Source organism: Podarcis pityusensis, assembly GCF_964106645.2.
Source record: "Podarcis pityusensis genome assembly, chromosome: 15".
NCBI classification, from domain to species: Eukaryota; Metazoa; Chordata; class Lepidosauria; order Squamata; family Lacertidae; genus Podarcis; species Podarcis pityusensis.
This window is the reverse complement of record NC_138040.1, coordinates 16103882-16125344: the sequence shown is the minus strand read 5'-3', so window position 1 is coordinate 16125344 and position 21463 is coordinate 16103882. Positions and strand designations below refer to the sequence as shown.

General features: G+C 54.3%; 2 protein-coding genes across 2 annotated transcripts in view; one reads left to right on the top strand and one right to left on the bottom strand.

Annotated features, from left to right (window-relative positions):
- The first annotated feature begins 2752 nt into the window (after positions 1 to 2752).
- On the top strand, positions 2753 to 5052 carry FZD9 (frizzled class receptor 9). Its single transcript, XM_080984096.1, has one exon. The coding sequence runs from the start codon at positions 2865 to 2867 to the stop codon at positions 4671 to 4673; it is 1809 nt and encodes a 602-aa protein (XP_080840222.1). The 5' UTR covers positions 2753 to 2864; the 3' UTR covers positions 4674 to 5052.
- A 6547-nt stretch (positions 5053 to 11599) lies between these two features.
- BAZ1B (bromodomain adjacent to zinc finger domain 1B) overlaps positions 11600 to 21463 on the bottom strand; it is a 29691-nt gene continuing 19827 nt past the window's right edge. Inside the window, exons 14-19 of the mRNA XM_080984095.1 lie at positions 19987 to 20134; positions 19428 to 19575; positions 18917 to 19038; positions 16212 to 16366; positions 14696 to 14799; positions 11600 to 13416 (exon numbers count right to left, since the gene is read on the bottom strand). Coding sequence (XP_080840221.1) covers positions 13047 to 13416; positions 14696 to 14799; positions 16212 to 16366; positions 18917 to 19038; positions 19428 to 19575; positions 19987 to 20134 — 1047 coding nt within the window. The 3' untranslated portion in view covers positions 11600 to 13046. The remainder of the gene's footprint in view (positions 13417 to 14695; positions 14800 to 16211; positions 16367 to 18916; positions 19039 to 19427; positions 19576 to 19986; positions 20135 to 21463) is intronic.

Here is a 21463-nt window from a genome sequence, read left to right as displayed (position 1 = left end):
CCACACAGTATAGAACCTCCCACACAGTAACCCTGTGCACATGGCAGTGTGTTCCCTTTTCATGCAGCCATGAGTTCCACAGGCCAGTGTCGCTTTCAGCCTGACACCGACTCAGGAGAGATCCAAGGGCAAGGACTCTGAATCCCTGGAATGACAGGAGCCATGGGGGGACCATCTGTGTCACGAGCTGGGTGCAAAAGTCCCCCATATCACAGAAGTAGGGCTCTCCTAACCATCCCCTCAATCAATGCAGCTGTGTTGGGAGGGGGAGTCACCCATTTTTGCTGGATTATTTGTGTCTAAGAGGAGGAGCAGAAGGCCTGTTAGGGGCAGGCTGGTGATTAAATATTCTGTTTATGATCAGCTTTTGCTGAGCAGATCCCGGCATCTCCCTGGTTCTTGCCTACGTGTGACACATACATAATAGTCCCAGGCACTTAAACAGAGGCTGTTTCATCTTCAAAGCCGTTTTCTAAAGATGCCCTAATACATTAAACATGCCCACCCACCCCCTCCCCTTCCCATGGAAAGAGGAACAGCCCTCTGCTTGTCTCCGGCTGTCCTTCTGGTGCAGTCTTCTGCTTCCTTTTTTTTTTTTAAAGATATTTATTAAAGTTTCAACATATTACAAAAATAAGCGAAAAAAGAAAGAAAGAAAAAAGAGAAAAAAAATAGAAAATGAAAATGCAAGATAAAAACAGTTAAAAAACAGATCAGTCTTTCCATATCTTATCTTTCATTTGCTTGTTTCCCTGACCTCCTCACACCTCCCTTTTTTGTATTCCAGTTCAAATTAGTTAATTCAGCAAATCCTTTCCCTCTTTGATTTTATCTTAATCTTTTATCTTAATACTTTATAACTTCAGATTATCACCTGTTAGCAATCCATTTATACATACTCCTTTATAACATTGCTGCTTAAAACCACTTAACTTCAATCCAACATCATTCTAGCATTCATTAATTTTGCATTATTTCTGTAGATAGTCTTTAAATTTCTTCCAATCTTCTTCCACCGACTCTTCTCCCTGGTCTCGGATTCTGCCAGTCATTTCCGCCAGTTCCATATAGTCCATCACCTTCATCTGCCATTCTTCCAGAGTGGGTAAGTCTTGTGTCTTCCAATACTTTGCAATAAGTATTCTTGCTGCTGTTGTAGCATACATAAAGTTCTATCCTTCTTTAACACCAATTGGCCAACCATGCCCAGGAGAAAGGCCTCTGGTTTCTTCAGAAAGGTATATTTAAATACCCTTTTCATTTCATTATAAATCATCTCCCAGAAAGCCTGCTTCCTGAGGGTCAAGAGGGTCTTTTTTAAAAAAGGATCCCAGAGAAAGAGAGACAGAGATCTATTTTGCTGCTTCAAGAGTTCTCAGAAGGATCCTTGGGCTCACTTAAAGCCTGAGGGGCTGCTTTATAGGGACCTGCAGAAGCAAAGATTAAGTGAGGTTTTTTTGTAGATGGAACCAAGTGGTATATAAATTTGGTTAATTAAATGAAGACCTAGGGTGGCTTTTGACATGACAGCTGCACCCAAGGAGGTGCATTTGGGTTTCATTCTTGTGCACAAGTTTGCAAGTCTAGATAGCAAGCAGGGATTTGAATGGCATTCCTGCCCGCTTTGTTGCTCAAAATTCCCTGTTGCATTATCTGTGCCCCTTAGGGCAGATCTCTCTAGGTTTCTGCCGCCACTAGTGGGCTGCCCACCATCTCACCCCTAACACTCCCTGGTTAGCTCCCTAACCTTGCCTCCAACTCTAGGGAAGAAATGGTTCCTGTCACCATTTGACTTTCACCCGTGTAGTGGGACTGCTTTATTTCAGGGTCCAAGGTGGCATTTTCCTGTTTGATGCAGTACCACAAATGCCACACAGACCCCTCCCTAGGTCAGGGGGTGCAAAGTCCCCATGCCTGGCTCCATCGTTTGGGCACTCAGGAGCAGTGGCGTAGCGTGGGTTGTCAGCACCCGGGGCAAGGCAAGTAATTTGCGCCCCCTCTGCCCTAGGGGCAGAGAGCTGCGAGTGCGAGCGTGCCCCCCCAGATGTTGCACCCGGTGCGGCCAGCCCCCCCTGCACCCCCCACACTACGCCACTGCCCAGGAGAGAGAAAACCCCACAAGCAACTCACAAGTAAGCAGAGAAGGCAACTCACAATTTGCTCGTTTCTCATGGCACAACTGGCCAGTTGCCCAAGGAGAGGGCTGGCCCTGGATTAGGAGTACAAAAACTTCAGCCACTTCCAAAAATTAATTGGGACCCTCGAGGAACCACCTTGGGGGGCGCCCTAGAGACAGACACACACATATCCCACACACTCATACACAAACTGAATCTGGTGCTTTTCGAGACAGGGAAGGCGGGGGGTCGATAGTGCGGGCGGAGCTTCCACTCTGCGTCGACCTGGCCATGTCTTCGCTCTGCCACTCACACGATGCCGCTTCACGTGTCAGGCTCCCTCTCCAATGCCTCTCCCCACCCTTGGCAGCAGCAGAAAGGAAGAAACAACATGGGCTGGCAGGGGCAGAGCAGAGTGCAAGCCGGCTTGAGGAAGCCGACAGCGCCTCTGAGCCCGGGCAGAGCGCCGGCCCGGCGGGGCTTCCCGGGAGGCGCGCTGCAAATCGGCTGCCCGAGCCGCTGCCGCCTCCCGCTCCTCCTCCTCCCGCGCTCCGCCCCGCGCGGGGTGTGTCCCGCCGGCGCCGGGCCCGCCTCCCGAGGGTGTAGCGGCGCTGCTGGCACGGCGGAGGCGCCCACGAGCGGAGCGCCGGCCGTGTGGGCGCACGGGGAGCTGGTGACGCGCCATGCGGTGGCGGTGATCGGGAGCGGCGGCCGGCTCCGTGGTCGTGGTCGTCGCCGCTGCGAGGCATGGCCGGGCTGCTGCTGCCGCTGCGGGTCCTGCTGGCTATGTTGGTGGCGGCGTCCCCAGGCGCCCGGGCGCTGGAGCTGCTGGGCGGCGCGGGCGTCGGGGCGTACGACGCGTCGGAGCGGCTGGGCGGCGGTCGCGGCTCGGGGCGCTGCCAGGCCATCGAGATCCCGATGTGCCAGGGGATCGGCTACAACCTGACGCGCATGCCGAACCTGCTGGGGCACGAGCACCAGGGCGAGGCGGCGCTCAAGCTGCACGAGTTCGCGCCGCTGGTGGCTTACGGCTGCCACGGCCACCTGCTCTTCTTCCTGTGCTCGCTCTACGCGCCCATGTGCACCGACCAGGTGTCCAGCAGCATCCCGGCCTGCCGGCCCATGTGCGAGCAGGCGCGCCAGCGCTGCGCGCCCATCATGGCGCACTTCCACTTCGGCTGGCCCGAGGCGCTCGACTGCGCCCGCCTGCCCACCAAGCACGACCCGCACGCCCTGTGCATGGAGGCGCCCGAGAACGCCACCGCCGAGCCCCAGCGCGGAGCCGGCATGCTCCCGGTGGCCCCTCGCCCGGCCCGGCCCGCCGTCGAGGGCAGGCCCCCTCCGGCAGGCAGCCCGCCCGGCTCGGCTCCGGGAGGCCCGTGCGCCAACGGCGACAAGTTCCAGTTCGTGGCCAAGAGCGCGTCGTGCGCCCCGCGCTGCTCCCCGGGAGTGGACGTGTACTGGGCGCGTCGCGACAAGGACTTCGCCTTCATCTGGATGGCCGTGTGGGCCACGCTCTGCTTCGCCTCCACCGCCTTCACAGTGCTGACTTTCCTGCTGGAGCCCCAGCGCTTCCAGTACCCGGAGCGGCCCATCATCTTCCTCTCCATGTGCTACAACGTCTACTCGGTGGCCTTCCTCATCCGCTCGGTGGCTGGTGCAGAGGCCATTGCATGCGACCGTGAGGACGGGCAGCTCTATGTCATCCAGGAGGGCCTGGAGAGCACGGGCTGCACCCTGGTCTTCCTCCTGCTCTATTACTTCGGCATGGCCTCGTCCCTCTGGTGGGTGGTGCTCACCTTGACCTGGTTCCTGGCAGCGGGGAAGAAGTGGGGCCACGAGGCCATCGAGGCGCACAGCAGCTACTTCCACCTGGCCGCCTGGGGGGTCCCCGCCATGAAAACCATCGTCATCCTCACCATGCGCAAGGTGGCCGGTGACGAGCTGACGGGCCTCTGCTACGTGGCCAGCCTGGACGTGGCCGCCCTGACGGGCTTTGTCCTCATCCCGCTGTCCTGCTACCTGGTGGTGGGCACCTCCTTCATCCTGACGGGCTTCGTCGCCCTCTTCCACATCCGCAAGATCATGAAGACGGGAGGCACCAACACAGAGAAGCTGGAGAAGCTGATGGTCAAGATAGGTGTCTTCTCCATCCTCTACACCGTCCCGGCCACCTGCGTCATCGTCTGCTACTTCTACGAGCGCCTCAACGTGGAGTATTGGACTCTCCGGGCCTTGGAGCACGGGTGCCTGCCTTTCCCCGGGCGCCGCAGCCTAGACTGCACCCTGGAGGCCTCTGTGCCCACTGTGGCCATCTTCATGCTCAAGATCTTCATGTCCCTGGTGGTGGGCATCACCAGTGGGGTCTGGGTGTGGAGCTCCAAGACCCTGCAGACCTGGCAGAACCTCTGCAACCGGAAACTGGGGGGCAGGACTAGAGGGAAGCCCTGCAGCGGGGTGACTTGCACGGGCACCCACTGCCACTACAAGGTGCCTGCTGTGGTGCTGCACATGACCAAGACGGACCCTTACCTGGACAACCCGACGCATGTCTGAGGCAGGTTGGGGCCTCCAGGAAACAGCCGTGCACATAGTTTGTAGCAGGTCAAGGAGCAAGGAGCTCCCGATCTCTTGGTGGGGGGAGATGGTGGGAGGCAGAAGGAGTGGCTGTCTGTGGGCATCTGGGGAGGGCAGGGGAGCAATTTTGTTACGCTGTGGGTCTGAAGAGAGCAGCTCATGGAAGCCCCCCCACCTTCACTCCCTCCAACCCCCCCACCCCAATCATATATATAGCTACGCTTCCCAGCCTTGCGGGTTGGACACCTCCGTTGCCAAAACCCAGCCAACTATTTCAGTGTTTCGTTTTGGAGGCGAGATGGGAGAGAGCATTTGTCCAAGTTTATTTAATTCTGTAATTTATTTTAGATTTTTTTTTTTTAAAGAAGAAATCCATTAGCTGAAAGAAATGGAAAAAGCAGGAGGGGAGGGAGAGAAAGAAAGAAAGAATCCCCAATAAAACCTGGCTGTGTTATTTCAACTGAGGTCAGGATGCTGTTTGCAAGAATTCAGGAGGCTTTGGAAACAGCTGTTCCAAGCGCAGCATGGAGGGGAGGTGGGGGATGAAGAGAGTTTGGGAGCTGGGGAGCCTGGATGTCTGCAAGAAGGAGAGCAGCGGGGTAAATCCTCTCACAGCCGGCCTGAGCTTTAGGCCTTGCCACCAGCGTGGGGAGACGGCTGGTCTGCCTTGGGGAGGCCTCCCTGTCCCCCACCCCAGCACCACCCCCTGCCCAGTTGGGGAGCTTGTACAAGTTGTTTCGAGCAGCCAAGGCCAAGGACGGGAGGCTGTCAAAATATTTTTAGCCTGGCTGGAGAGTGACAAAGCTGAGCTGGCTGTGCCAAGGCTGTGCGAGTCATCACCCAGCAGCCCACCCCGTCTCCCCCTCGGGAGTCCCCAGTGCCTGCCCATGCTGTGACCTTCAGCCTCCTCTGCCGCTGAGATCCAGGAAGGGGCAGCTGCCAGGGGCTTGGGGAGAGGCGACTGCCTCCGGTGCTCTCTGCCAACTGAGAAGCCGGCATCCAGAGAAGCTGTGTTGTGTTGGCCCAGGACATTTCAGAGGCGTTGGGCTTGGTGAAATGTCTCAAGAACTCCAGGGAAGCTAGGAGAGTGTGGGTCGCCAGCCCCCACCTCCATATAGTGCCCGGTTGTGGTTGCGGTGGCGAAGCAGTGGCTTCCCACACGCCCGGCTACCACGCCATTCCAGATGGGTTTGGCCCCTTCTTGCTGAAATGCCACCCAAAGCCCCCTTTCCCCTTCCACTCCCCAGGCCCCCATCCCTGCCTCTCACGACAGCAGGAGGGCAGGGAGCTCCCCCTTCCCCAGGGAGGCTCTGGCCAGTAGCCAAGGAGAAGCCAGCTGCTGAGCGAGCCAGGGGGCCTGGTGGGGTGGGGGTTGCAGGGATCATTTGGCAGCAGCCAGCGGGGCTGGGGTGGAGAGCAGCCTTTCAGCAAAGCCCCCTTGCTCTGCCGGGCTGCCTGGGTCAGCTGCTCAGCTCCCAGTGCTGGTTTGGGTGCCCTCCAGCCCCGCCTGGAGCCAGGCCTTCCTGCAGATGAATAATCCTTTCCACCCTGGCTCCCCTCCCATCCAGGTGACTGGCCTTGGCGCCTCCAGCTCACTAGAGTCTTCTCTGGCGCTGCTAAGGGCACCAGCAGGCCTGAGGAAAGGAGAAGGGGGGTGGCCCGTCCTCCATCAGAGGAAGCCCGCAAAACCATCTGCCATAATAAATTTGTTAGGCACTGTTGTTTTTGAGGCCCTCGCCAACGCTGGGTTCCCCAACTTCCACCCGAGGGGAAGGCTCTAGAAATTGGGGTTCTGGCCCCCTTGAGTGATGGAACTGGGGGGAATGGGACCTTTCCAGGCTGATTCTGGCTCCAGACTCCTTTGCCCAGGGATGCTTAGCCACCAGCTGGAGGGGTAAAAGAAAGCTGGGCAGCTATGTGTGTACAGAAACATGTGTTACTACACCAGAGCTTTCCAAACTTTTCATGTTGGTGACACATTTTTTAGACATGCATCATTTTGCGACCCAGAAACTTGGTTTTACTAGCAAACCGGAGGTTAAACTAACTCCATTCCAACCCCAGGAGGAGCGTGGGGAGTGTTCACACGGCACACCTACACACTGCAGCCGACACACTAACGTGTCGCGTGCCGCACAGTTTGGAAAGCTCTGGTCTGCATGATTGAGATCTTGTACAAGGAGAAATGGGTGCAGGGGGTGATTTTTCCTCCCTCTCCCATAGTACTAGAGGCCAGGGTTCCCTGTGAAATTGATTGGAAGGCAAACAAAAAACCACCCCTGCTGTGAAGTTAGTTTGAAAAAGAGGATAGACAAATTCATGGAAGAGAAGAGGTTTGCTAGCAATGGCTTCTGCTGGTCTGGGTGTATAAACAGAACCTCCAGATGCAGAGGTAGTCTGCCAGGGTATTGCCTGTTGCTGGGAGGCACCAGCAGAGGAAAGTTCTTGTTCTCATGTCCTGCTTGTAAGCCTCTGAGTGGCCTAGATGAACCTGTGCCTGATCTGGCAGCTGAAACCACTTGGACGCAGGTACTGGATCATGCCAAGCCCTCAAGTCTTGTTAGCACAATCTCATCTCCATGCTGGTGATGGGAGGAGGGCTAGGTGGTATCCTTCAGGCGCCCAATTTGGCCCAGGGGCTGCCTGTTGCTGACCCCTCTCCCTGCTGGGCGCTGAATGAACCAGGTGCCTGAGCTTCTTGCCTGCAGAAGATGGTCTCAAGCTAACAGCTTTCCCATCTGTTTGGGAGTGTATCTTGGAGTAAAGTGCAAGTGGAGTTGGATGAGGCAGTCTCCTGGGAAGAGGAGCTACGCAGAGCAGCCTTCAACAACCTGGAGCCCTCCAGTTTCTTTTGGGTTACGGCTGCTACTGCCTCTGGGGTCATAATACTGCTGCGCTGCCTGGGGCTGATGGGAACTGTAGTCTGGAAGACACCTGGTTGGCGAAACCTGATGTGGAGCCAGGCTGCCAAGAACCGCCAGCAGGGTTTTTGACCCCAGAGCGGAGCTTCTGTGCTGCCTGTTGCTCACACATACCTGCCCTTGCCAGCTGTAGGAAATGCCACTGGGATAACCAGCTCTCTTCCTGGGTCAGAGGCACAACACCTGGCAACCAGCACTGTGGGGCAAGGCCGGCTGAGGGACACCCGTCCTTCTGCTCTGGGTAGAAAAGAGCAAAGTGTTGCCAGGAAGGCGGGGGGGGGGCAGTGCCAGTGACACCTGCAGAGAGTGGCCTTCCTGGGCAGCACCAGGAAGGGCACCCAAGTGGTGCCAGCTGCAAACGGGCATGTGATTCCTTGCTAAGCCAGTGAGGAGAGCTTTTAATGGTGTCAACCTGGAGATGGGCTTCCAACGGGGGTGTTCCCCCCCCCACCCCACAATGGATGTGCACAGATGCTCTGGATGTGTGTTGCATTCTCAGTTGTCATGCCTTGCACTGTGGCAGCAAAAACAGACATCCTCCTTCCAAAGTTAGTAAATTAACAAGCTGACCCTTTGTCTGTTTACACTGACTGTCAGCAGCTCTCCAGGGTGGTGGGGAGCAGGGCTTGATGTCTTTAATAAATTTTAAAAGTGGCATCAGAGGGCAAAGGCTTCACGGGGGCTGTGTCATCCCTTCAGTATGTGGATGCAAGGCAGAGGCAATTAGAAGACGCTCTAGACAACTTTCTTAATTGCACAATGTTTTTTTGAGATCGGCTTCTCTAGCCGATGGGTTGCAAAGTAGTGGTAAATTATGTCAGGTGGTTTCCTGGGCCCACACGGTGAATCCAGGCTTGGGCACAACTTTCCTAGAGAGAGGACCTCCGCTTGAAATATGAGACTTATCTAGACCAGGGGTTTCCAAAGTGTGGTCCGCAGACCACCAGTGGGCCATGGTGTGTCTATGGATGTGTGGCTTGAAGACAGGAGATGGCCCTTCCAGTGTGCTGAATATTCCCTTGGCTTTTCAGTTGTATTTTTATTATTTGTTCTATTGCATTTTGAATTTTGCTGCAACAGGCAGAAAAATAAGTGGTCTAGCAAGACCCTCAGCAATTTTCAAGTGGTTGGGGGCTTTTGGGAACCACTGATCTAGATAGATGGCTGGACAAGGGCTGAGCTGAAACAAGAGGGGCTTCTCAAACATCTTTAATCTCCGTGAAAAATTCTGTCCCACGCCTGTTTTTTTGGGGTGGGTGTGCTGCAAAATGGGGTGAAATTCCAGAGACAGAGCATGCAGTCAGTGTTGCACTCTGATTTTGCTAGACAGGCCACCGTGTGGCCAAAGCTAGGTGGCACAGGTCTTGTGTTGCATTTGATCCCTTTGATCGTCTCAGAAAGAAGCTCCTGCTTAGAAATAAAATATGTCAAAGCTACAAATTCAGGGAGTGGGGAACAGGCGATGTGCAGTGCAGCACGTGAAAAAGGGAGGTAGGGGTTCTGCAGGCAACTTTTTCAGTCTGCATACCCCTCACCCAACATTTTTGCTGCTGCAAGCAAAGCAGAGGAAGAAATGAACACACTTGTGCATGTATATGACCAGTTATACAAATTGGGCATTCTTTAGCTGCAGAGAAATATAGGCTTGGAAGCAAAAGTTCAAAGACTGGTGGCGAAGCCTACCTCTAAATTGTGGAGGGGGCTCACTTGCCGGATCCCTCAGCCTGCAGCACAAAGCCCCTTTTGGCTCAGATCAGATGGAGTGATTCCTATTCTCCCTGCCCAGCCATCCATGCAAGCAATATGATTGCTGGGATTTTGAAGCAGTTTGTTCTTGAAAAACCCAACAGGTGCTTGTTTCTCATCAGCAGCAGCCAGTTCTAGGGCCCTTCTGTATGTAAAGCACTTTACAATTTTGATTGTTCCTGTAAACACCTCTGTGATGTAGGCCACAACTTTCCCCATTTTGCAGAAATGAAGTTATATACGTCTATGGGAGAGGCAGGAACTGAACCCAAGCCCCTCAAGAGCCAGATTTCGCAACTTGACCGCAGTGCCTTGATCCCATAGACCCCAAGCAATCAGAGGAGTTTTCCCACAGGGGGTCTGGCTTCCCTAGACTAAAACCACTAAGTTCCTTCTAGCCCAGAAAACACAGAAACATCACATCGCTTTAAAGTTTTAATGGGCATGCCAAGATCTTTATTCAAACACCCGTGATAGCTTCAAAGATTAGATTAACCCAAAAGCAAGGTGACTTGCATGAAGAAGCCAGGCTGCAAACAAGATAGGCAGCTACCTTCTCTGGGCCATGTGCCCCCATGAGGGAGTGATGCTAATTGGTAATGAGCAAGAAATTAATTGAATAAACCTTTTTTTTAAAAAAAGGACTGGTATGGCAGATTCTTTAAATATCACGTTTAGCATTCGAAGATGTAACTTTTCCAGTGTTTAAAGAGCTTCATGTATTTACAGGCAGCTGGTGATATAAGTGAAGCGTTGTTTTCAGGTCGGCTGTGTGGTGGCTTGAGGCTGAGGCTGGGCAATCCAATCAGTATAATGGGAGGTCAGATCTTGGGCATCAGCTCCTACGCTCAGGCACGGCACAAGCCAAGCCTTGCAACCTACAGAGCACCCTGTTATGGGTTGAGGGTCAGATGCTCAAGCTGTACAGCTGATAAATCTCAACCCTACAAGGCTGCTGGTCTCTAGAGTTCTCACTGAAGGCATTTAAGCAAAATGCCAAGAACCAGGTCCCTCATTTCATACCAAGTAATCCCGGCAGAAGTGCAGGCACCAATTCTGTATTTGTATCTCAGCCCAGACAGAAGAGGGGTGTGTACATGTGGAGCCAAGCAAGGGTGGTCTGCAATCCCTCTGCAATTGGCCCTCATAAATGGCCTATTTGTACTCTGGCAGCCGCAAGCACAAGCTCTCTTTCCGCCCGCCTCCCTCTCGCAGCCCCCTGAAAGCAGCTGGATATCGGAGCCTGGAGAGAAGATGGTTTGCGCGTGGAGACTGTTTGCTTCCACCAGAGGAGCTTTCAGGGGCTTTCCCTCCCACCTCTGGGGAAGTCAGGCTTCCTGGAGGGCAGGATTATGAAAATGGGATGGGGCTGTCTGCTACCTAGAAATGGGGCTAGCACCAAGTGGCTTCTCTCTTAAACGCCCCCCGCTATTATGAGGCTCCACAAATGCTGCTCACCTCACCCATCAAGCTTAATTCTTCACCAGAGTGGCACACTAACTTCTCTTAGGGCTCTCCTGGGTGGTGGGTCCTGGGCTGCACTGGCAATTCCTGGAAGAAGTGGTGCTTTTGGAAGACCTGGTGGTCTCTGGCCTGGGTGAAGACAAGGTGATGAAGGGATGGGTGGGAGGCATAGCTTCTTTCTGCCTTAAGTCAATGCTTCTGAATCAACCTATTTGTGGACACAGCTGTTCATTGTGTGCTTTTGTATGCAAACTTTAACAGTAGCCCACCCAAAGGCAGCTCCTTGATGCAGCAGGCAGCCCTGTGGCGCAGGGGCCAACGAGCAAAGCTCCACACTGGTTGGATGGCCATCTGCCAGGGATTATTTAGTTGTGATTGCTGCCTTAACTAGGTGACCCTGCCAATGCCACGTGTCTATGCTTTGCCACTGAGAGCCCCTGTCCAGGCTCCTGGTTTGAGAAAGGTGGGTTTGCACAAAAACCCTTCACTGCAGCTAGAAGAGAGGCAGCTAATTGGGGCCCTACCAGCTTTCCTCATTCCTGACCGCTGGGAGTTGGGAACACAGCAGGTTCCCCATCCCCAAGGCAGAACTTTTCCTTAGAACCATCCCAGCCAAAGAAGAAGAGAAGGCAGGCAGAGGCCACAGGCTTCATCAAGAGATGCTGGAGTAAAGACACCACCACCTTACCCTCTCCAGCCAGGCCCCAAATTTAATTTCGCTTAGTTTCTCAGACCCTAGAAAGACCAGTAAATACAAGCAGGAAGAAAAACAAGTTTTGCTTTTATATTTCCAATTTATTACAAGTACAGCCCTTAGCAGAATTCCCCCCTCCCCCAACAAACAACCTTTTCTTTAAAAAAATGTAGTCCAAAAATGTTTCATCGTGTAGAGGTTGGAAAGGGATGGGGTTGGTAGGGCTTGATAGAACAAAAACTGAAGGGGAGAAAGTGGGCAGGTTGCAAGTAGCACCAGAGGTGTGTCTGTCAGTGCTAGAGCCCAGGCTGGAGTCCTCAGCACCACATCCTCCCGTGCCCCAGGAGAAGCAAAAGGTGGCCAGGGAGAGCGAGAATTCCTTGTTTGCAATCCCACAGCCTTGAATTCAAAGGTTGTGGGGAAATAAATGCCGCTTGAAATGGAGGAAAGTCAAAACAGAAGACTGTGAGGTGGCCAAGGCAGAAAAGAGCTGCCTCTCCACCTGGGTGATTATTGTGCAAAGGAGACCCTCCTTTGACCCAATCCAGATTCCAACATCAGGAAAGGGGAGACGAACGAGGCAGGCTGGATGGGGTATGGCTAGGAAAAGAGGGAAGAACGAAGCTACGAAGTGTACAACCCCAATGGGTTCCCTGGGCCAACTCCCAGCTACTTTATCTAAGAAAAAACAAGTGGTTTATAGAGGGGGCCAGGAGGAAGGAATATAAAGCAAACACATCCTCATATAAACTGTACAGTACATGTCAGAGCAAAGACGACTGTATCTTACAAGGCGTTTTGTACAAGGTCACTGCTGGAAACAAGAATCTTAACTAGAGAAAAAAATAAAGATTGAAAGTCAAAGAACCAGCGTCCCTCCTGCCAAACTGCAGGATTTATCACACTCTGCTCCTGGGGCAGGGGAGGCCGGAGGGTGGGGAGAGCAACTTTCCCTCTGCTGCATCCAAAATAAGGAGGCTGGAGAGAGACAAGCACCCCCAAAGCTGGTCTGCACAGAGATGCTGGTGAAAAAAGGGGGAGTCACTCTGGAAAAGTAAGTGCTTGCCCGCCCTCCAAGGCGGCTTCTTCTTCTGCTCAAAGGGGCTGGTCAAGAAAGACAATCCGTCAGCCTATGGGGTTGGGCATCCGAAGTGGAGCATGGCAGTCTGGACCTGTCCCTGGCTGCCAGGACCGCAGAGGAGAGGAAGGTGACCATTGTGGTTCAGGAGACCCTCGTCCCATCCCCTGCTGGGCCCAGGCTAGAGGGGACTCCCTCCACTTATCCCCCTGGCCCTCCTGCCTTCTAAAAACCTGCAAGAATTGCCTGTGCTGCTGCTGAGGAATTACTAAGCCATCTTTCCCAGTTGAGGGCTGATCAAATGCTTTCAGGAAGTTGCTGAGAGTTAAGCTAGAGCGAGCTGAGGGAAAGCCAGGTGGCCCCTGCCGCCTCCCAGCTCCCTTCGCTGCAGCCTGCGCAAAGCCGGCTCCAACCGCATCCCGTCCGGAACGTGGAGAGGGGGCGGCCCTTCATTTCTTCCTCTTCCGCCCCCTCGAGTACTCCAGTGCCTCGGGGTCGCTGTCCCCATCCACCTCCTCCAGTCCCTGGCTGGGTGGGGCCAGAGGCCGCTTGTGTTTCCGTCGCGAGTACATGTGGCCAGGGAGGTGTTTGTGCATCATGTCAATCAAGCACTGTTCCGTCTTCTCCAGGCAAGAGAGGACATGGCTGCCATTCTGGTTGTACTGCTCGGCGTTGGCAAAGACCTGCTTGATGTCAGAAAGGAAATCCTGCACCGAGCGGTAGCTGCCGCACGAGCACTTGCTTTGCATGGTCTGGAAGTCCATGGGGCTGCTGATCACCTCAAAGTAATCCTCCGCCTCCTCAGTGGTCACCGGCTCCCTGCCAAGGAAGGACACAGGGTTAGTGGGCAGCTAGGGCAGCACCTGCATCAGCCCAAAGGCTGCCTTGGCCTGACCCTCGCCTGCCACTCCTCCCTGTTTCTACTGTCCAAGTGGTCAGAGACTAACACTCCCTGAAAAAGTCACCATCAAGGCGCAAGAGGCACAGAAAGGAACCCTCTCCTCTCCCATCCCCCACCACTAGGCCATGAGCCTAACTCTTCTTTTGAAAAAGCCAAGAATCTCCATGCACCTGTGAAAAAAACACTGCACAGAATGCTGGTTATTTGTAGCCTCCTGGCGGGGAGAAGCAGGAAAGGGTTGGCACAGCTGAGGAAATTTTTGGGAGGTGGGTGTGGATTACAAAGGAACTCCCCTCGGATCACCAGTTATTCTGTTTCACATGATACCCACTCAGTGATCATTTAATTCTTTCTACCCAATTTGCGCAGGTGATATCTTCCAGTGTTTCAGTACACACCCAGTGTGGAGTGTGGAAAAAGTGAATTCCATTTTGGGGATCATTAGGAAAGGAACTGAAAATACAATTGGCCGTATCGCAAGGCCACTGTACAAGCTGAGGGTTGCAACTGGACTTTTAATATTGTGGACCATTCTGGTTGACTCGCCTTAGTTTGGTTGCTGGTTTTTGGACCTTTACCTGCCTTACCTGTAGGGCATGTAAAGGTTCAAAACCCAGCAACCAAACTGGTAAAGGAGATGCAGCAATTCCCCTATGAAGAAAGGCTCCAGCGTTTGGAGCTTTTTGGTTTAGAAAGGCTGGAGACCGGGCAGAGATATATCAAATTATGTGCAGTGTGAAGAGTTTTTCTCCCACTTATGCAATATTGGAGCTCAGTGGGGCCATCCAACAGAGCTGAATGCTTGGAGATTTGGACAGACAAAAGAAAGGACTTCACACAGCACATTGTTTAAGCAGCGCTACTTATCACTGTCACAAGACACAGCAATAGCCACCAACTTGGGCAGCTTTAAGAGAGAACTAGGCAAGTTTGTGGAGGAAGGCTGCCAATTGTTCCCAGCCACAAGGGCTAGGTTGGACACACTGTGTCACTAACCCGGAAGGTGCCATGTCACTGTGCGTCAGTCAACGCCGCCCTCCTGAATGGAAGGAATGGATGGCAGGAGGGCCCTTCCAGAGTGACTCCAAGTGAAACAGCCGGAACACAGATTCAAGGGGGCAGAGCGGGAGCCTGGCAGGATGTGGGGTAGGTTCTGTGCGGGGCTCAGCAAGGGGCCTTTCCCTCCTGGGGCCTCACCTGAAAGGCCAGCTGAAGCGATACTTGACAAGCTTGTTGAGGATTTCTTCGCACTTCTGCAGCTCCAGGTTCTGCCGGCGAGATATCTTCTTTGTTGGGTACATCTGGGAGAAGACAGGAGGAGGTGAGAGAGCTCCCCTGAGGCTGCCCAGAATAAACCTCCTCCCTCCCCATCTAGCCCAGCACACACCCCTGGAAGCCAAGGGGGCCAGCACATGCTGCAGGGCACACGCCGAGCGGCCCCGACTGGGAAGAGCAGGTGTGCCTGTGGGGAGGAGCAGCTCAGCGAAGCCTCCCAAGGGAGAGCAGGTGGGCAGGGACAGCCAAGATCATGGTACAAAGCGACACTCAGGACTTCCAAGGCCCACCAGCAATAAAGCCCCAAACAAACGGGGCGGCTGCCAGAGCTTTGATGGGGCAGCCAAGGAACGTGCCCCCCACCCCTACAAGCCGCCAGCTTGGATTTCAGGAGCCCTGCCCAGAGGAGAGCCAGCCGGATCGCTTTCCAGGCAGCCCCACTCCTCCCCAGGGGGCAGCAGGCGTCTTCAAAGAGCTTCAAAAGCAGCCAAGGGATCAGTGAGGAGGGAAACCGTGACCCACCCAGCAACACACAGCCTGCAGCAGGAGGAGATGCAGCAGGCTGTGGAAGGAGCCCGGTGGCCAGATTTGGGATGCCAAAGAGCAGCTGAGTGCCCTGCTGCGCTGGAGCGAGGAGAGCAAGGTCCAAGGTCAGCCCTTCACACACAGCAAGGGACTGGAGGGGCAGCAGGGCCAGTGCAGGGCTAGCCAAAGGGAAGAGGAAGCAGCTGGCAGTGAAAGGAAAGCCTGGCCCTTGGAGAACCAGCGGATGAACTGTCCTAGGTGGAGAGTGTTGCTCCTTCGAGATCTGAGATTGGGAGGAGGCCAAGAGAGCAGCACGACCCACGTGAGCCCATAAACTGCACTCTGCAACACGCTCCCTAGAAGTGGCCACTAACGGATGTAGGGACAATCCACAAAGGCAGGCAGGCAGGCAGGCAGGCAGGCAGGCAGGCAGGCAGGCAGGCAGGAGCAGCCACTCAAGAAACTACCAAGGGGGGTGGGAGGGAGAGAATGAAGGCCTACAATCTTCTTTGAAACGTCAAGCAAAATGCAAGCTGGCTGAATTATGCTCAGGGACAGGCAACCTGGGCAACAAATGTCCTCCTTAGGGAGACATCGGAAGGGACGCAAGTGCTTTGCATTGCAGGAATGCCAACAACCCACCATGCTCCCCTTCCCCCCCGCCTCTCGCCAGAGACATACGGCTGCTCCTGCAGCGCTGGCGGCTATTTCAGAGCCTTTAACAAGCTTCCTGCTCATCAGGAGAAGGGGGAGATGCACACACACAGCCTCCCTGGAGGGATGCCTGGCATACTTGCACTGCCCCGCCTGAGACCTCTCTGGACAATACTGAGGGAGGAGCCTCTTGGCAAGGGGAGATGCACAGAGGCACCTGTCACCTGGGGGTGGGGCGGGGGGGCGTTGTGGCTCTTACCAGCTCATCCATGTCTGCTTCGCTGACAGGAGCCGGCCGCTGCCGGGAACTGCGAGTGCCGTGCAGGGCCCTTTTCTTCCCTTGGTGCCGGCTCCGCCTCGGAGGGTCTGCAGCAGGGCCTCCTTGCTTCCCCTTGGCTGCTTTCCTGGGCCTCACTGTAAGACAAAGAGGGCAGTCAAGGAGTTAGTCGTTGGCGGGGGGGAGCCCAAGTGGCAGCGAGGAAATGGTGTCGCATCCCCCACCCGCACATTACTCATGATGGACGCCAAACACCTCCTTGCTAACCCATCTGCAGCTCTTCCTTGATTTCCCAATGTGAGGGGATCCCCCATTCTGCCCCTGCCACCATTCTGCGCGGAAAACAGCACATTTGCCAGCACGAGTGTGCAATTGGAGAATTGCCTGTTTATGGTTTGCTGCTTTAGCACAGGACTAAACTTCTTGCTCTTTGCCTTCCTTTCTTCCCAGGGTCTCGCCCTGAAGGCACACAAGGCAGCCACGTTGCTAAAACTGGGAGACCTCATGTAAGGTAGGTGGGGCACACCTATGGTCTTAAAGGCAGCTGACAAAGGAAGGAGTGCAGAAGCCCCAACACCAGCTTCTCCCAGCAGGTCAAGTGCCAGTTTTAGATGTCCCAAGCAAAACATGACGGGTTGCACTAAGAACCATCCCAGACACCAGCAAGTGGCTGTCCTGGTGAGCTAAGGCACCTCCTAAGCCACAAGGGCAGGCAGCTTGTGCAGGCGCTGGGTGTGCAGCAATTCCTGCCAGCAGGAACAAGGAGACTCCAGTGCAAGGGAAGGAGTGCTGGCCTTCCTTGGGAGCCAAACAACCACCAGAGAGGCCGCCACAAGGCACCTGGCTCCTGAGCTGGCTCTCCCTTGCGTCGAGAGCATAGTCAGAGCTAAATGCCCGGCAGTCCAACATTCCTCAGGAGAGCCTTCAGGATCAACACCGCGCCCAGGATTAAGCGGAACGCTGCCAAAAGGGGAGATTTCTCCACAGTGACCTTCCCCTGATTAAACGCCTCGTCAAGCTGGGGCCGGGGCTTAAGGCTTTATTTTTAGTGACAGCGACCCGCTTGGGCCTAGGCAGGAAGGAGCCTGGACAAGTTCCGCCAGCAGACACGCTTACAATGCACAAGGCCACCTCAGCAAAACCTCACCCCATAGTAGCCTGCTCAGCGGGCAGCTTCCCCCATGTGATTCAGATTGCACAAAGGACATAGATAATGTAGCTCCATGGATTTAAACGGGTCCACTCTGAGGAAAGTTTAATTTGGCTACAGCCCTAAGTGGATTTGATGAGAAGGGAGAGAGAGAGAGAGAGAGAGAGAGAAACTAAGAGAGAGACTAAGAGAGAACTGACCCAACAAAAAGGACTTTCATGCCGCTGGGTTACCAGGTGTCATGGAAATTTCCTAAGAGAGAGAGACCAGATGGCCAGTTGATTACAATAACCATTCCATTAACATGGTTACCTGAACCCATCCAAGACTTGTGGCCAGTTTACACATGCAACAGAATCAAGGGGCAAGAAGTTCCCCAGACAACAGGTAGTTGTGAGGGGAATTGCATGTTTCAATAGTCTTCTGTGGAAAGAGACTCACTGGACCTACAAAGCCAGCAAAAGAGAAGAGCTCTCTGCTCAGCCCTCTCCCAGGCCCAAGGCTTTCCCACACACCTCAGTTCTCTAATCAAGAGGGAACATTCACATACACCACCTACCCCCACCCCAGCTCCACTAACTGAATGAATAAACTGACTTCTAGCAAAGCAATGGGCAGGATGTGTTAGGAGCTGAATCATCAACTACAAGGTATTAAGGGAGAAGTACAACACATTCACTGTTGCTGACACTCTGAAGTCCAACACATTCTCCAGGGGAGCTGTTTGCTCAGAGCCCCTGACGTACACAATCATTTGGTTCTGCCTAACTCAGCTTTCTGACATCTCCGCTAATAGCCAAGCTTTGTTATAGATGGAAACATGGCAACTTCGGACAACACAGCAAGGGGAAACTGCCTGGGGCAGTCCTCTTGCTGCAACACCTCTGCGGCAATCCAGGGCATGTGAAATCATCCGCTGCTGGCATTTCAGAAGCCTGCGTGAGCCTGTCATAGCATTTATGCTCCAGTCAAAGGGCAGGCCTGCACGTCAGTGACATCTCAATTGCTTCTGTACAGTATTACACAGTCCGGAAAATCCCCAAGCCCAAGAATGTTGGGATGCAGGTTGCAGCCCTCAAACATTTCCACCACCAAAGGCTGCTACGATTAAAAACATAATGGCACTTTTTAACATTGCCAATCGCTTCCACCTGCTTCCAGAAATTTCAGCCTTGCTCCCCTAGCCACTGACTGCACACAGTTTGAATTCAGACCCCTGTCTCTACCTCCACCTCACCGCGGCAAGTGAAGCATTGCTGTGTGAGACAGGAAAGAGGGCCCTGCAATTTCAGGAATGGGATTGAGTGGGAAACCCAGGACAGACCTCCTTCCAGAGCATGGCAAAGTCCAGTTTGGCTAGTGGTCCTGCCTCAAGCAATCCAGCTATTATCCAGAAAAGACCCCCTCACCAACAAGGCTGTTGATGGCTTGGTGGCATTGGCAGGCAGCTCCTTAGCCCAGAATTGCCTGCCGGTCATGCCAGATTTAGGAAGAGGACATTTTTGACCTGCTGTGGAGGGAGAGAAAAAGTACGTACGTTTTAATCCAGCCACCTCATAGTCTTCCTCCTCTTCCTCTTCCCCTTCATCGTCGTCGTCTTCATCGGTTTCCTCCTCCCCAGCATCACTCTCCTCTTCCACAGAGTCTTCAGCATAGTTTCTACAGGGAAGGTTCAACACACCAGAATCAGGAGTTTGCTTCCTCAAAGGCTGTGGTAGACCAGAGGCCTCAGCAGCCCTGTCCTGCAGTGGGCCACCTTGTTTTCCCTTGCTGTGCCATGTCAGCTTGAGGTGGGTTTTGCTTGCCAGCAGCCCAAGCCAAAAGCAGCCTCGGAATCCAATTCTCCTGAACTGGAGAACACGCACATGTCTTTTGGAATTGCATTCAGCCTTCCCACCTGGGGCTGGCAGGAAAAAAGGCCTGGCCTGGGTAGATGTGGCCAGCCCATTCATCCCAATTTCCAGGGATGCTTTACCGTGACCATAAGAGAGGAGCAAAGCCCACACTGAGGCCAGCTGCCTCTTCCTAACCAGCAAAAGAAACCTCACCTGCCCCGAGAGCTGCGCCTGGCAACAGAAGGCTGGCAAGCCGGACACTGCCACTCGCCTTCTGGGATCTCGTAGAGGGCCGGCCTCAGGCAGAAGAGATGGAAGGCCTTGTTGCACTCGTCACATAAAATGAGCTTGTCATCTTCACCTAGCAGGGAGTAGAAAGACAGAAGGATTAAGGGAGGGAAATGAAACTCAGGTAGGAGACCAGTCAGAGTAGGCCCACTGAAATTCCTGGGCTCACACCCGTGAAGGGCAAGCATTGGCCCTGAGGGGATGGAAGGATCCAAATGCTTGCTCTGAAAGGACCCAGAAAGGGACTGTTGTTGCAAGGGGCCCTCACTGCCCCACCCATTTGGGAGCGGAGGGGATATCAAAAGTCAGCATGATGCTGTGGGTACAATAGCCTTGGGAGGAAGCGCCCCCCCCCCCATGTCATAAAAGTGGAAGCACTGACCACATCTCTGCTACTCTCTCTGGGAGGGCAACTGCCCATTGCAACCCCAGCATGATTCCCTCTACCCCAAGCCCTGGATGCCCCCAGGCCTGACACACGCACCTTTCTTGCGGCAGACTTTGCACCTGGCATTCTCGGCCGACATGTCCCACTTGATGCAGGCGTCCAGCATGCCCAGCAGCACATGCATGCGCGAGAAGGTCTGCGCTTCGCGGATGGCCAGCTTCCACTTCTCCAGGGCGGAAGCCACCTGGGGGCAGAGGAGGCGGTTCAAGAGGCATTCTCAGCCCTTCCCTGGGGCTCTTGGCAGCTGCCATTCAGGCGACAGCACACATTCCTCTCCTCCACCCCCACCCCCTGCCCAACTGCCAGCTCGGAGGCCCACAAGCCTTGCTCAACATATCCCACACAGCCAGCCTGAAACTGGGGGCTGCATTCTTGACTTTGAAATCCAAACCAAATCCTTGTCCATCAAGGAAAAACAAACAGCCGAGAACTTTAGCTGTTAATTGCAGGGACAGCTGGAGAGGCAAAGTTCAGGGCCTGGAGCCCGAGAAGAGCCTGGCCTGCCCTCTAGTGGCACCTCTGAGTAATGGTGCCCTGGACAAGCCCAGAGGTGATGCCTAGTGGGCAAGTGGTGGCAGCAGCCACCAGCCCCAAGGAAGAAGTCCTCATGTCTGGAATGTCTTCAGGGGTCAGAACTGTGCAGGCACATCAAGTTCTAGCCCAAGCTCCACTCAGCCAGGACACCTACCCTTTGTGACAGAAGTTATCAAGAGCCAGATAAACGGGGGGGGGGGGGGCACTTGTCCACAACCACTGTGCCCACCCCCCCAGCCCTGTTTTCCTGCACCAGCAGCGGGAAAGCTCACAGCATCAGTTTGCTTACTCCTAGTCAGGGCAGTCGAGCTTCAAGGGGAATGGCTGAGCTCTGCTGCTAACAGCAGTTCAGGAGCCAAGCAAAACCTGGATTTCTGCAGAGTTGCACATTCCCCTCCCACTGAATCAGAGGAAGTGCAGTGTGAATGGGACACCTAAAAAAACAGTGGCTCGCTCGCCCCAGTCTAGAATTCCCTCCTCATGGCTCCCAGGTTCAGTACCTGGAGCAAGAGGCAGCAGCCAAGGCGGTGGGGAAGGCTGGGAGCCTGATCAGCCTGTCTGTTTTCCCCCCGGAATGTGCCCTGGGCCTTCTCAGACACATCAGCTTTCCAAGAAGCTCCTCCCAGAGTTCGGCTGCTAAGATGATGGGCCAAGATAAACCTGCAGCAGATCCAGGCACTGGAGAAAGCATCAAGCTTCCAGTGTGGCTTCCCAGGCACTATAAAACCGGGGTGGGGGAGGGAGGGAGGGCTTCTCCCTCAGGTGACTCACTGCCCCAACCAAAGGCATCTGCTCCCAGTTGGTAATACAAAAGGGAAGAAAAAGGCAGAGAAATGCCCACAGCTGAAGGGCCAAAGGGCACATGGGAGGCCCAGAGTGGCCTTCCCCAGTAACACTAACTGCCCTTGCCTGTCTTGTCAAATGAGAAACTTTTGCAATGCGCAGCAATCTACCTTGGGCAGCTGACAGTACCGGTAAG